This window comes from Pyxicephalus adspersus, chromosome 12 (genome assembly GCF_032062135.1).
Source record: "Pyxicephalus adspersus chromosome 12, UCB_Pads_2.0, whole genome shotgun sequence".
NCBI lineage: Eukaryota > Metazoa > Chordata > Amphibia > Anura > Pyxicephalidae > Pyxicephalus > Pyxicephalus adspersus.
The window spans coordinates 16,850,213-16,864,847 of NC_092869.1; the positions used below are offsets into that span (position 1 = coordinate 16,850,213).

General features: G+C 38.4%; 1 protein-coding gene across 1 annotated transcript; it reads right to left on the reverse strand.

The window, feature by feature from the left end:
* EIF2S1 (eukaryotic translation initiation factor 2 subunit alpha) lies at window positions 1–13,336 on the reverse strand. The gene is made up of 8 exons (XM_072429093.1): window positions 13,189–13,336; window positions 8,225–8,466; window positions 7,430–7,509; window positions 5,668–5,819; window positions 5,433–5,539; window positions 2,930–3,027; window positions 1,750–1,893; window positions 1–140 (listed from the first exon to the last, which is right to left on the reverse strand). The coding sequence occupies exons 2-8, from the start codon at window positions 8,463–8,465 to the stop codon at window positions 15–17; spliced, it is 948 nt and encodes a 315-aa protein (XP_072285194.1). The 5' UTR covers window position 8,466; window positions 13,189–13,336; the 3' UTR covers window positions 1–14.
* Between the last annotated feature and the right edge of the window lie 1,299 nt (window positions 13,337–14,635).

The following is a 14,635-nucleotide window of genomic DNA, read 5'->3' on the forward strand; positions in this document are numbered from 1 at the left end:
AAAAAAAAATTCTGTTAATCTTCTGCTTTTGCTTCCATTTCATCTGCATCATCATCTCCATCAACTTCTGCATTTTCCTTCTCCAGCCGTTCCAACTGTCTTGCAAGCTCAGTTTCATCTGTATCTGTGACAACCTTGGGCTAAAAATCATAGTTGCGTTTCAGCATTTCACACTAAAAGAACCTGCAGAACTAAATGTTCAGTTTGATTTTACTAGTCAATTGCTTTGTGAATGTTAACAGCAGCAGCTTCAACTACAACGCTTTTTGGGTTGCTGATGCAGAACAAAAAGAATAAGGCATTCTGACAATCAGTATCACTGTGCTAGACTAATTGTTCATAAGACATAACTAGTAATTTCTTCAGGAGAGCAGCCATGACAGCTCAAAGCCTAGTTTTAGTTAATGAACTTTTGTATGTTTATAGGCAATACACAGAGAAGTATTTCAAAGTCTAAACTTGAGAAGAGTGAATTGTTCAAGCAATTGAAATGAAAAAGAAATGAAAAGAAAAAAGATCAATCTTAACTAAGGGTTTGTGCTGTGTGTATAAATCCCTTGCTACCCTGGATTGGGTAGCAAATTATATGTAATATGGATAAATATAAAGTTACATTTAAACATACATGCTTCATAATAGTCTTTAGCAGCGGTCGCCAACTGGTGGCCCGCTGAGGGGACTCACAGCCAGAGCCACGGACAACGTCCCCAGTACAGTTCTCCGCTCAGGGAGGTGGGTGGACTGTGTCCCTGCACACAACCTGCCCACTCTCCAATCGCAGGCTCAGATCCGCGATGGGGGAGTGGGCGGGGTTATGTCATAATGATCGCCGGTCATTTTAGTGGTCCGCTGGACCAAAAAGGTTGGTGACCACTCCATCCATCCACTGCCATCCTTTTATCAACAGCCATACCCATTTTTTTTTTATAGCAGCACAGGAAGTATGCACAGAGGAAAAAAAATAATAATAAAATAAAAACTAATACTAGGTCTCCAAGGTTAGTGAGAGACCCCTAATTATCTGTAAGGACTTGAATCCTAGGAAAATTATATATTTTTTTAAAATTCCATACTTGCAATCTACCTTTTAAATGTAAAAGGTGTGGTTGATCATCACAGTGGAATTAATCCATTGAGTATTTGGTCTATTACAGTGTGTGGATCTTAGTTTTGCGCATCTAGATACCAATTTACACTCGACCCATCACTTTTTTCAAACTAAAAACCTATGCATTAAAACAAAGCTGAAACAAAGATCAACCAAAAATTTTACTGCCATGCGAACTGCATTCAGACTATAGTATGTTAACATGTTTTAAGCAGTTTTAATAGTTTTGTCTCGATGCCTTGTGTATTAGTCTTTGGCTTGCTACATAGAAACATTGATAGGTCAAGGACGGGGATTAGGCATTTACAATGGGCCTAATGGACAACAAGCTTAATTTTATCTAACTATAGCATACAACTATCTTCCAGCTACCTTCAGAGACTCTCAACTGCTTCTAACGAACTGCAGTGAGGATACAGTGGTTGGTTTATTTTGCTATCTCTTGCATAAAGTTATAATCTCATGGCAGCAGTTACTGTATGCAGTCTCTCCAATCACTGCCATTGAGGCAGCTTCAGAGTTGTTTGTATTCTGCTTGCATGGTCACACAAAAATACACTGTATATTTAAAATTGCTTGTATGGAACAAGTTTAGATTATAAATTTTATAGTAAAGCATATATTTTGCTTAGACGCCATACCTCCATCTGGACATTAAAAACACCTCTTTTCTCTTCAATTCTCTCTTTGATTACTGACATTGCTTGATTGAGTACAGAAAGACCTTCAGTCCTTTCCAAAGTTGTTGTGGTCATTACATAACGAGGAGGAGCAATCAAGTTTATCTAAACAGGTAGAAAAAAAAAAATATATGAAATAGCAGTACTACTTGTAAACAAAAAGGAAATGTTCAATGAAGAATTTAGGGTATAGACAAGATACCCAAGAAGCCCACGCAAAGTTCCAATGATGAAAAAAAAGATACGAAGGTTACACAGGAAACAGTGCAACATTTTGTGTACAGATGAAAATTGTTCCATTTGGTTTGAGAGGCCACAGACAGTTTGTCGGATGACTTCCAAACATTTATTTCAAACCACAGTATACTGCAAAGACAGTGGTGGTGCAAGAATCTATGGTACTAGGCCAACTTATCATATACAGGGATCAGTTTTAACACATCAAAATAATTGGAGATCATGTTTCCTTTTGTCCAAGAGGAAATGCCATTGAAATGGATGGTTTACCAAGATAAGACCAAACACACCAGTAAACAAGCAACTCCTTGGTTCCAAACCAACAAGATTGATGTTAAAGAGCCTAATCCCCAAGGTCTTAATCCAAAACTTGTGGAACATCATCAAAAATGCGGTTTCTAAGGCAAAATCAAGAAATGCAAAATTGTGGAATGTAGTCCAATAATTCTGGGCTGGAATACCTCTTTACAGGTGTCAAAAGTTCGATCAACTCCATGCAACACAGATGTGCACTAGATCTCAGAAATATTTGTATATTAGTTTAAAGAATCAAAGTAATGCAAAATCTTGAAACATTTTTTCAGTTTATACAATAAATGATTGAGTTCGTAAAAGAGAATGTAGACACTTATATTGAGCAGGCCAATATTCTCTTTTCTCACCCCTCTGATAAAAGAATAACACAAATTTGATACATTTTTCTGTGTTTTGATTTAGAACAAAATGTGCAGTGTTCCCAATGCTTTTGCATGTATGAAGTAAAGCCATTAGGATTTTAAGCTTTATTTACTTTTTCCACCAGAATATTCTGAACACAACTGTATTTATTGTATGGAAAGCTGCACTGAAAAGAACCCATTGGCGAACTAAGTAGTAACAGTTTTTATATGAAGAACAACCTTACCTTTATCGGCATATTTTCTGTTGAACAACCAAGTCCTGCTCGTAGTGCATCTTTCACTGCATCAATGCCTTCATACCCATAGCATGCTACTTCAATATCTATAAAAATATATATAAAAAAAGAATAATGGTAAACTTGGGACTTTCTTTCTCATTTATCCTTCCAATTATATAGTATACCAACTGAAAACCAATTATGGAAGAGAATCTAGATTTTAGAAACAGAAATGCACTCTTAGCCCCTTAGTACTTTGTGGCAGTTTACAATAAAATACCTTTGTGCCAATTTCTTTGTCTTCCTATAGAAATTGTACTGTACACTTTTACTAAGTGGAGTACAGATTAAGGTGTCGTGCATACATAGCATGCAGAGTGCCCAGCTGAAACAGTTTTGAAGAAGACAAGGCTGTGGAGGGGCTTGCAGGCAGTATTACCGGTAACTACTTGCAGCCAGATAAATTCTAATTTATTGCAACACATTGCTTGCCCCTTGTATTACTTTGGCATTGACAACTTGAACTTTCTATAACATAAAAAAAAGGAAAATAGAAAGAATTATATTGACAAATAGTATGCATTTACATATGAAAAAATATGAAATAATTTTGTAGATCATGATAACATTTTGGCTATATGATTTTCATTTCAAATCCTGAAAGCCTAATCAACAAAATACATTTAGTCCCATTTAATTTGGACTTTCCTTAGCTCTGGTGCCTGCACACCCCTTACGGAGAAGGGAAATTTTTACATTTCCATTTTTTGCCTGTATTTGGCAAAATATACACAATAATACTATTATCCTTTGACAGTAACAACTTTGTCATTACTTTATATAGTAATATTTTTGGTGAAAACTAGTTTTATAATAAGGATAGATAGAAGAGAGAGAAGGCATCAGATTAACGCAGCAGGGTGCCGCTCCGTCGCTCTCCCCCTCCCCTCTCCATAGAGCATGAACGGTGCTGTATGTACAGCACCGTTCATGCATCGTGCACTCCCTTGTCGTTGGAAAGGATCGTGAAAGATCCTTTCCAACAACAAAAATTGCAAGTGTGTACGCAGCTTTACAGCGGTCGCCAACCGGTGGCCCTGCTGGGGGGACTCACGGCCAAAGCCGCGGACCACGTCCCCAGTACAGTTCTCCACTCAGGGAAGTGGGCGGGCTGTGTCCCCGCACACAACCTGCCCACTCTCCAATCGCAAGCTCAGATCTGTGATGGGGGAGTGGGCGAGATTATGTCATAATGATTACCGGTCATTTTAGTGGTCAGCCGGACCAAAAAGGTTGGCGACCACTGGTCTATAGGAAATGGGTCAAAAATGGAAAAAGGATCTAGGGGTTTTGATAGTTCATAAATAGTCAGACCTCATCTGAAATATGCAGTTCCTTTTTTGGGAACAAGTTCACAAAAAGGATATTGTGGAATTGCAGAGAAGGGCAATTAAACTAATAGAGGAATGAAAGAGCTCAGCAATATGAAGTGATTATCTGAGCTGAATCTGTTCCCCCTTAAGAGGCGTTTAAGGGGGGTGTATGATTACCCTAATAAATGATCCATAGAGTGACCTTTCTTTACCCCTTTTAAAATGGTCCATATAGCGACCTTTCTTCACAATTATAAAGGGGGCACTCTTTAAATCTGGAGGAAAAAAAAAAAGTTTAATCTCTGCATAAGGAAGGAATTCTTCACAATAAGGTCTGTGAGAAATATGGAACAGGCTCCCTCAGGAAGTAGTTTTAGCACACTGGATGCCTGGAAGCTCCCCGCTGTGTTCTCAAAACCTATTCTACTGCTGGTGACTACATCTGCAACAAAAAAAGTGACAAAGCCCTTTGGCAAAAAAAAAAAAAAAAAAGTCCTTACGGAAGTGACACAGGCAAACACAGGCAAAAATTGGAAATGTAAGCTTAAAGGTTTTTCCTACTTCTAGCAGAATCTGGTAATTTGTAGTCCATGTAAAACTGTTGATTTTTCTGGTGATGTTTCTAAATTAAACTGTGCAATGATTGAAACATTATACATATTACTGTAGTTACCTGCTCTTATTTTCACAGCTTGTGGAGTAAGACGTCTGTTAATATTATATTATCTCTATCTATATATCCTGCAATTTCAAGCATATTAAAAAGCTAGATGCACTTGTATTGCTAAAGATTCTACAGTTCAAAGACAATTTTTTCCACTTGCAATGGAAAGTTTTTTTGGATCCTCTCCCCACATTAACCATAAGATCACCTTCCTACCAAGTAGTTTTCTATGGTGTACAGGGCAAGCAAAATCAAGATGTTTTACAATTGTGTACTAAAATCCAAATGCACTCCAGTGCAACTAGTAAGGTGCGTTTAGTATAAAAATGAAAGGCAACTAATTGCCGAAGCATGTTGTTTGTTGTGTTAACATATGCACTTCCACACGACTAGTGCGAATGAGCCCTTGGGAAGAGATGGGGGGGGGGGGGGAGTAAATTTCCAACACTAGCTGAAGCATTACTGTAGTTACCTGCTCTTATTTTCACAGCTTGTGGAGTAAGACGTCTGTTAATATTATCGATAAGAACTCTTCTTTCCTCTTCTACTAAATCTAGTCCATCCAGAACTGATGGATCTCTGTGGAGAGAAAGGTTTAACATCAAGGTTTAAAAAAAAAGGCTTGCTTAGATAAAATTGATTACAGTATGTTTTAATTTGAATTAAAAGCAGATCCTGCCTTATCAATTCCAAAACATTGAACTTACGAGACTGCATGCTTGAAGGCATCATAGGCTCCATATCCTGGCCTCTTGTATTTTTCATCAAACACCCAGGCAGTTCTTTGATATAAACTTTCTAGTTGCTCATCTTTTGTGTATTCCAAAACTTCAGCTACATGACGTAGAATACTGTAAACCTGTAGTATAATTCAACAGTAAATGCATCAAGTACATAATGCACACACCTGACACACCGAACATGATGCACTGTGGTACCTTATAAATGGCACTGTAGTATAAGACAAGCAAAACTAATTTGCTTTTGAAATAATGGCTAGATGAGCAAATGACATTCACACTAGTCTAAAGTGTCTGTATTTAAGAAACCTGTCTGATGTGTGTATCATGCATGGCTCATGGTGGAGAACAACATTTTAGCAAAGGGCCTGGCTGCCCTGCCCCCTCCGCCCAGCTCTTGGCAGCAGCTCTAATCCTCTGAATGGACAGAGGCTGCTCTGTTCTCGGCTGATAAGAGCCTGGTGGAAAGTGAAGAACAAAGCACAGCTAGGATGAGATCAGGACACAGGCTGACCCTCCCCTATTCTATATCTCAACTGAGTCTTCTTTTGAAAAAAACAAAACAAAAACATTGCGTAACAATGTATCCGCATGAGTGGGCATGTGTAATGACATCATTGGAGCAGTCTGAGAGGTGTGTGTAACTGACTTACAAACTCTGTGTATAAACTTTCATATCTCCCAAACCCTATATCATAATGTCTTGAAATTTTCAGGGTGCACAGGGAACAATCATAGTAGTAACCACAATTGCAGTACCCCAGCTTTTATTTTTTTTTTTAAGATATAGGATCAGAATTGTCAAAGCTTGTGAAAATACAACATTGGGGTTCCTGTTTCAAAAGCAAGTGCGCCTAGGAGTCACAGGCAGTTTTTTTTGCCCATAGAATATTTGTGTCATATATGTCAGGTGGCTGTGGGCTGCTTTTTTTGCGCATGCCGAACATCAGGAAAATTTTATCAGGGGCTTTCCTATAATGTAAAAAAAAAGCGCTCAATCTCACACATGCCTAATGAGATGAGCACTTGATGAAACAGTGAGCATCAGAAAGAAGGAAGCTAAGCAAGCGTGGGACTCACTGGGCTCAGTTCGTGGACAGATCAAGTGAAATTTTTTTTCCACAAAAGTTTTACGTTACCTAGGTTTAGCGCTAAGAGGCCACACCTGAAGTTAGGCTGAATTCACACTGGCAGTAAGGTTGCATTTGCTGCGTTTACCCCTTTTTTTCCTCTTGCCAGGAACCACTGCTGCTTGAAAAACTGCTAGGCCCGAAAAAGCCCAGCTAACCAATCCCAGGTGCTTAGAAGTTGCCAGTAGGTACTCAGGAGGGGCAAATGCTAATGTAAACTAGCCTGGTTGTTACACCACATTGATAAAAATATTACACTACTACAAGGGATTACACTATTAAATATGGAACTCTAGGCAGTTAGATTAAAATACACAGCACTGAACAGTTTGGACATACCACAAAAAAAATGGAAAAACAAGTCAGGCATTATAAAGGTGGAAAAAAGTATAGGGGTAGGTAGAACACTGACACAATAGTAGGGGTTACTGGATACCTCTAGCATAAATAACAGAGTTCTAAAAGAGTAATAAATTTGCTGCGTCTTGCCCTGTCCACTTTTTTACCACCCGGCTACAGCTTCCCTCCACCTGGCTTAAAAAAATTTCTGGGACTGTACAAGTATATCATTTATAATTATTACCAGGGTGCAGACTTACTGTTTTAGACTTGGTAAATTTATCTTCACATTTTAATGCCTCCTCTGGCGACACTCTTCTTTTTGACAAATCTATATATCCTGCAATTTCAAGCATATTAAAAAGCTAGATGCACTTGTATTGCTAAAGATTCTACAGTTCAAAGACATTTTTTTCACTTGCAATGGAAAGTTTTTTTGGATCCTCTCCCCACATTAACCATAAGATCACCTTCCTACCAAGTAGTTTTCTATGGTGTACAGGGCAAGCAAAATCAAGATGTTTTACAATTGTGTACTAAAATCCAAATGCACTCCAGTGCAACTAGTAAGGTGCGTTTAGTATAAAAATGAAAGGCAACTAATTGCCGAAGCATGTTTGTTGTGTTAACATATGCACTTCCACACGACTAGTGCGAATGAGCCCTTGGGAAGAGATGGGGGGGGGGGAGTAAATTTCCAACACTAGCTGAAGCATTATCAGACTTGTAGGGTATCTACAAAACCAAACTGTAGAGACACGTATACCAACTTTTAACAAAACAGCACAAAATTGTCTAGCAGGTGAGGTGACCTTATTCAATAGACAGCACTGGTTTTACTTCCATGTCTTCTCCATGAAAGAAATGAGCACAAAGCAGAGAACGAGAGTAGAAGCAAGGTTAGAATTAAACCAATTTTATAAAAAAAAAATACTTTTTAAAGCCTAACAAGCTCTTATATTACACATTCACACACAAATGATTCAAGCTTGATCTTCCAAGATCCAGAATATATTTATGAGATGCTTAATAAAAGAGAAAATATGTAGCCATACCTTTGTCCTTATCTACTCTTATTACTACCACACACTCATTCCTGCCAATGCGGATAAGTTTGTTTATGGAACGAATGCGCCTTCTCGAGAGCTCACTGAGGAGAATCATGCCCTCTATGTTGTTATATTCTAAGAGACTGACATATGCTCCCATCTCTGCAATAGACCGAACATTAACCATAACCACATCATCTACTTCTGGGAACTTGTGCTGGTAAAATCGACAACTTAAGCCCGGCATCCTGCAAAATAAAATAGACATCATTATATACATGGTTACATATGAAAGCAAAAGGAATTACATATTTTGCTTTAAGCCTTAAAGTATAATAAATCTAGTCGAAAAAAGCAAAACATGGTCCGGAGACCTGTGTCACTCAAAGGGGAAAAAACTTCCCCTTTCCCCTTGAGCGACATCATACTGCCAGAACCCGCCCACTCAGGCCAGGCTCCAGGGACACAACCCACCCACTGCCCTGAGCCTGCAATTTGTACGGGGGACATGGGCCGCGGCTCTGGCCAGTGCGCCCCCCCCCCTCAAGCGGTGTCCTTCTCTGGACCCTGCTGGGGGAGCAGCAGCCAGAGATGCGAACCACATGCTCTCACGGCCCACCTGTCAGACCGCTGCAGCCGGGGGTTGGAGACGCCTGGTATACATGAAACATTGAAAAATCTCATAGCAAACAATTCCCGATATATACAGCTTAAAGCAGACCGATCACCAAATGTTTTAACTTTACATAAAAGTAAAAATTACCTTTTTTTTTTTTTTTTTTCACCTGTAAAAAAAAAAAAAAGGGTATATGTTATGAGGGGAATTGGGCAGAAAAATGGACCATAGCCCCTACTTCTAAAAGCTGCATGATATCTTTATTACCATATAAGAGGTTACTCCCCTACTGTATCATTTAGGCTGGGTCTACACAGACGTTTTTAAAAAACGCATGTAAACGTTTCTACTGTGTTTATATGCCCTTTTATTAGCGTTTTAAAGCTTGCCTTTAAAGAGCTGGAAAATGTCTATGTCACGGTTTCCTGCATTTTTAATGTGTTTCCGTTTCAAGTGCTTATAAATGTTGGAAAGCACCCCATTGAAATCAACAGAAGCGTTTACCTGTTTTTTCCAGCCCTAACCCCACGTTTGAATTTTTGAAACGTTGCAAGCAACGTTATAGATAACACTCACAAACGTGCGCCAAGGAAATGTCCTGGTGTAGATTAGCCCATTGGAATGCACAGGAATTTCAAACATGGGCTTTTAAAGCCTCAGGTTAAACACTGGGGAAAACGTCTGTGTAGACTAAGCCTTAATGTTGCACATGAAGAAGACAATCTCATTTATTGGCAATGAGTGATAATCACACTAGTAAGGACAGTACAAGATAATATATTATAGCAAAATTGGAACATATTGAGACCCTGTAATCCTATTTAATGACGCACTCTGCATTACTTCTAACATGACAGTCAAATAGAAGGTTTGGAATAGAAGGCTTGGAACTGAAGTCAGAATGTCAGTTCAGGGCTCGGTCAGCAAACTAGAAGGCCATGTTCCATAATAAGAATAGTAAAAAAAAAAAATAGCAAAAGTAAAAAATAGGTACATTACTGATCTGTAACACAAACAAAAATTGTTTAGCTGCACTATGATATGGTTATTATTGTGGAAAAAAAAACACAAGCACAAAAGCAAATACAAAAAAAGAATTGTGATCACAAGGGAGTACATATTCATATCAAATCAAAGTTATATTTATACATATTAGTTGTGTATGCCGCTTACACCTAACTTTAATTACACAAATCCCTCGATTGCATCTCGCACCGTCCTGGAATTTTTCAACGTTGGAAAGGAAGCGCTAGGCGCCCCATCTTTAGCCTTCTTCCAGCTATGTCACCCAATCTCGCACAGCGCAGGTGTGAGATCAGGTGACGTAGCCTGCTGTAAATGTTCGCAATATAAATCCTGTTTAATAATAATAATAATAATAATAATATTAGCGCTTTATAAATTCTGTTTAATAATATTTTGTTTTTTTACCTTTATATAAAAGGGATATGCCATTTTTTTTTATTGACAGTTCCACTTTAACCCCCAGTAGTAATCCCGAGTGTGACTCGAGGTGGATTTACCATGCAAAAAGCGGTAATCCCGAGTCACACTTGGGGTCGCCTAAAACAAAAAAACACACTTACCTTGTTCTGTTGCTGTCCCCCGGCATCCTGCTGGTCCCTGCAGCTCCTCAGGACATGTCTTCTTCCTCCGATCTCCAGCCGGCGACTGCAGAGATGATCTCCGGTTTCCCGGTGATGTCAGTGCGGGTAGGAGGAGTGGCGGGAAATTCAAATAATTTTGTATTGGATTCAATACAAAAAAGCTGTATTGAGTCCAATACAAAGAAATCTTTATATATATATATATAATATATATATATTATATTACATACATGCTACTGTACAGTTATAGTACATGTTTACCTTTTTTTTAACAGATTTTTCTGTTTTTTTTTTTAAGTTTATTGTTAAATGTACTACATTTATTAAATATTGGCCATATTTCGGTGAGTTATGCCTAAGAATTATAGGTCTACAATGTAAAATGAATTTCCATGCAAAAAAATGTAACACTTTTTGCATGGAACTACGGACAGAATTAGAACGCTAGGGGGCTTAAAGCAGAGTACTTATCTGTAAAATAATTATAGTACCATTTTAAAATAGTCACCAGGCAGGTTTATTGCAGAAGGGACAGGTGATGGCCTGATGGCAACTTAAATACACTCACCTTTTCAAATTCTGTCACAGGCACCGCCATCTTCTTCCTGGCCAGGCATTGGCCACAACGAGATGCACATGCTACATATATTTGCCCATTCCCACTCAAAAGTGCCAAAAGATTGCGTCTGGCTCAGACGCTGCAGACCCTTTTAGACCTATGTGTCTGTCTACAACTACCCTGTTTACATACCATTTTAATACATAAAATGAAAAGCATTGTCACCTTGTTAAAGCAGAAGTAAACTGAGGGGAAAAAACTTACCCAGGGATTTCCTAGATCGAATCCTGCGTCGTCCCAGTATCCACTTCGTCCTGGCGTGGAGGAAGCACCAGGCACCCATCTACTTTGCTCTTAAACGATAAATCAGAGTGCCAATCTAACTGCCCATGGATGAGGTCAGAATTTTTTTTACCCCTGAAAAAAAAGAGCCTTCTGTACATGGACGACATCGGGCAGAACCAGAAGCCTCCTGGGATCCATGACTCATGCATCGCAGAAAGCTCTGTGCTCCCCTTCACCCTTTTATTTAAAAAAGAATTGTATTGTATATAAAAGGAATGTCCCTCTTATATTCAATTGTCTTCAATTTTTACAGGACATTATATCTTGAGGTTCCGTTAGCTGGCTGACATTTAAAGAAAAACTAGAAACAGTGCACTGTTCTAATGAGATGGAAGGGATGCTAGTAGCTGTGTTCAGTCATCTGTTATATCCAGGAGCTCATCCTAGCTCTTTAACATGTGCAAGAGCAAAAGAACAGAGTACACTAATGACATGAAAAAACTCTCTTAAAACCCTGTCATTGTCTGCATTTGTCTGTCATTAGCAGCCCCTATTTAATGTACAGCGCTGTGTAATATGTTGGCTCTAAATAAATACTATATATTAATAACAAAAGTAATATTATCTCCTCTGACATTTTTCACCAAATACAAAAACATACTGTTCTGATAAAACTATGGAACCAGGGAAAAGATAAAAGATTTCAAAAATCCCCATTTGCCCATAAAAATTACTTAATTTATTGTTCTCACATTTCAGAAATAAAAACAAGTAGAACAAGAATTTACCTGTTTTAAGAAGCTACAATACAATCCTCACAATAAAAATGAAAAAACAGCAACACACTAAATAATGAGAAATATTCAATTTAAAAAATTATTTTGAATAATGTGTTGGATTATGCAGTCGAACATTCCCATTTCCGGCTCAACACTGAAGAACATGAGAGTGCTTTCAATGTTAGCTTCCTACCTATAAGAAAACGACATGCCCCATCATTCCTTGCATTGTATCTGTGTTTAGCTGTTTGCCTGGAGTTATTATTTGTTATACAGTATTTTTTATAGCATTACTAAATTACGCAGCGCTGTACAAAGTCGATAGTCTTGTCACTACGACTATCGAGTTCATCTTAAAGGTACTCTTGTTGATTTAGCACTTGCAGGAGAAAGAACAACAACTGTTGATTTGTTGCCCATTTCTTGGAAAGGTTTGAAAACGTCATAACCGATAATAAAATTACCAACCATACAACTAGAACACTAAGCTAAAATGAGTCATTGAGAAAGTAGGGCTTGTTTATACATGGCATTGTAACTGCACTAAAACAGACATTTACAGTGTCCCAGACTCAAAGGAAATAGATTCTAATATAATCTGTCAAATTATTTAAATTAGTATAGTTAGGTCTATAATTAAAAAAAATCTGCTTGCTAGTCCTTGGGTGTTTGAAAAAAAAAATTACATAATATAGATAACACTATATACATTTACCTACTCTTCCATTTACAGGACAATTTCTTAACTCAATGTGCATAAACGTATGCTTCCACACAGCATATGTGTTACTGTATACATAGTTTAAGACAGACTCAAATCTTGTATTTACCAGACCAACAGTTCTACAGAATCTAGTTCTCTTGAGTGTAAGGGTGATTGGCCCTAAAATTCCAGAGAAAATGCTGTGCTCAGATGAAAGTGTACAGGGAGTCTCAAAACCTAGCCAGATGCTCTACCGGGATCACTAAGCGAGTGTAAAATCACACCTAATAGAAGATAATAGGCCGCCTGCACGCTCTGTGACTATTTGGTCTGCTAATGAATGAACCTATAAAGATTATGGCTCACGAAACAAGTAAAATAAAGGCAAGTCCGCTTTAAAAACAAGAAAGCATACACTCACTCGTTTCAGCTCCCTTGGCCGCTTGTCCGCACTCGGCTGGATAAAATAACCAGGCCAAACAACACTTTCCTCGACACAAGAAAGGCACGCTATTTCATCAGCATGAGCTCAAACAGGAAGCTGCAACGCACGCAATTACACAAAGCGGAACCATAGAGTGGTGATACGTAATAGTACGCTCACTTGTCTCTTGGCCCTTGTGAGCCATCTTGGATGTGGGTATTAGCCAGCTAATGTAATTTAAAGCGTACCTAAACTCAACATTTTTACTTTACATAGAAGGGTAGACAACCCCTCTAAATTAAGTAAAAATGTTTTTTTTTATTTAAATGCAACACCTTTTACTTCCCCTTCACAGCTGCTACGTCACCTAATTTCACACCTGTGCAGTGCGAAATCAGGTGGCGTAGCAATAATACCGAAAGAAAAGATGCCAGGATGAAGAGGAATCACAAGAAGATGCTGGACCGGATCGAAAGAAGGACCAGCACCATCGAGGAATCTGTATGATTTTTTTGTTTTTAGTTTCGCTCTAATCATTCCAAACCAATGGGGGCAGCCAGGCTGTAGCTAAAATTAGCTTGTATGTAGTGCAAACACAGCCTAACCTTCTAAGTTGTTTATTTATACTGTTCCTGGCATAAAAAAACAAATTCAACAAATTCAATTTTGAAGTTAACACCTAACCCCACAAAAATAATCTTTTCATAGGCCTCCTAGGGCAGAGGAAGTTCTCCCTCCAAAGTGTCTCAATAGCAATTTAGCCAGCTCAATAGCAAGCGTGCTAGAATAGAGTTGGTTAGAGGAGGTCTCCTGCTAGAGGGCATAATCTAGCTAGCTCTATAGCGAGTGTACTAGAAAGGAGTAGGTTAGAACAGGTTTCCCCCCCTAGAGGGCATAATCTAGCCACCCGTATAGCGAGTGTGTTAGTATGGAGTTGACCTCCTTTAACCAACTGCATTCTAGCACACTTGCTATTGAGCTGGCTAAATTAGACACTCTGGAGGAAGAACTGCCTCTAAACATGCCCATTCTAGACGTTACCTTCTGTAAAGTGTGCTTGAATGGAGTGGGTTAGAAGAGGTCTCCCTCTATAGGGCGGTACTCTAGCCAGCTGCATGGGAAGAATGCTAGAAATGGAGTGGGATAAAGAACGATATCATAGCAGATGTACTGTATATAATCTATAAAAATATATTCTGAGATCATGTTAATAAAGGGAGAATTCTACATTTTTAAAATTATTTTACAGAATACTTTTTTTAATAAAATTAGTATGGACTGAAATAAATTGTTTTATCTAGTTGTAACCTTCTTCACAATCTTTTTTTATTATATATAGAAACTACATGTATTTAGGCTAAATTCCTCCTTTTAACCACTCTATTCTATCCTGTTATGTACAGAGTGGAGTGGACAAGAGGAGAACAGCACTTTGCCTTCTTTT

Bases quoted from the DNA above. Each gene is read 5' to 3' on its own strand.
- EIF2S1 (XM_072429093.1), bottom strand. From the start codon at position 8,465: ATGCCGGGCTTAAGTTGTCGATTTTACCAGCACAAGTTCCCAGAAGTA. The intron at 7,510-8,224 runs GTATGGCTACAT...TTGAAATTGCAG, and splicing joins AAGAGTAGATAAGGACAAAG to GATATATAGATTTGTCAAAA. The intron at 141-1,749 runs GTATGGCGTCTA...TATGATTTTTAG, and splicing joins TTTTTAATGTCCAGATGGAG to CCCAAGGTTGTCACAGATAC.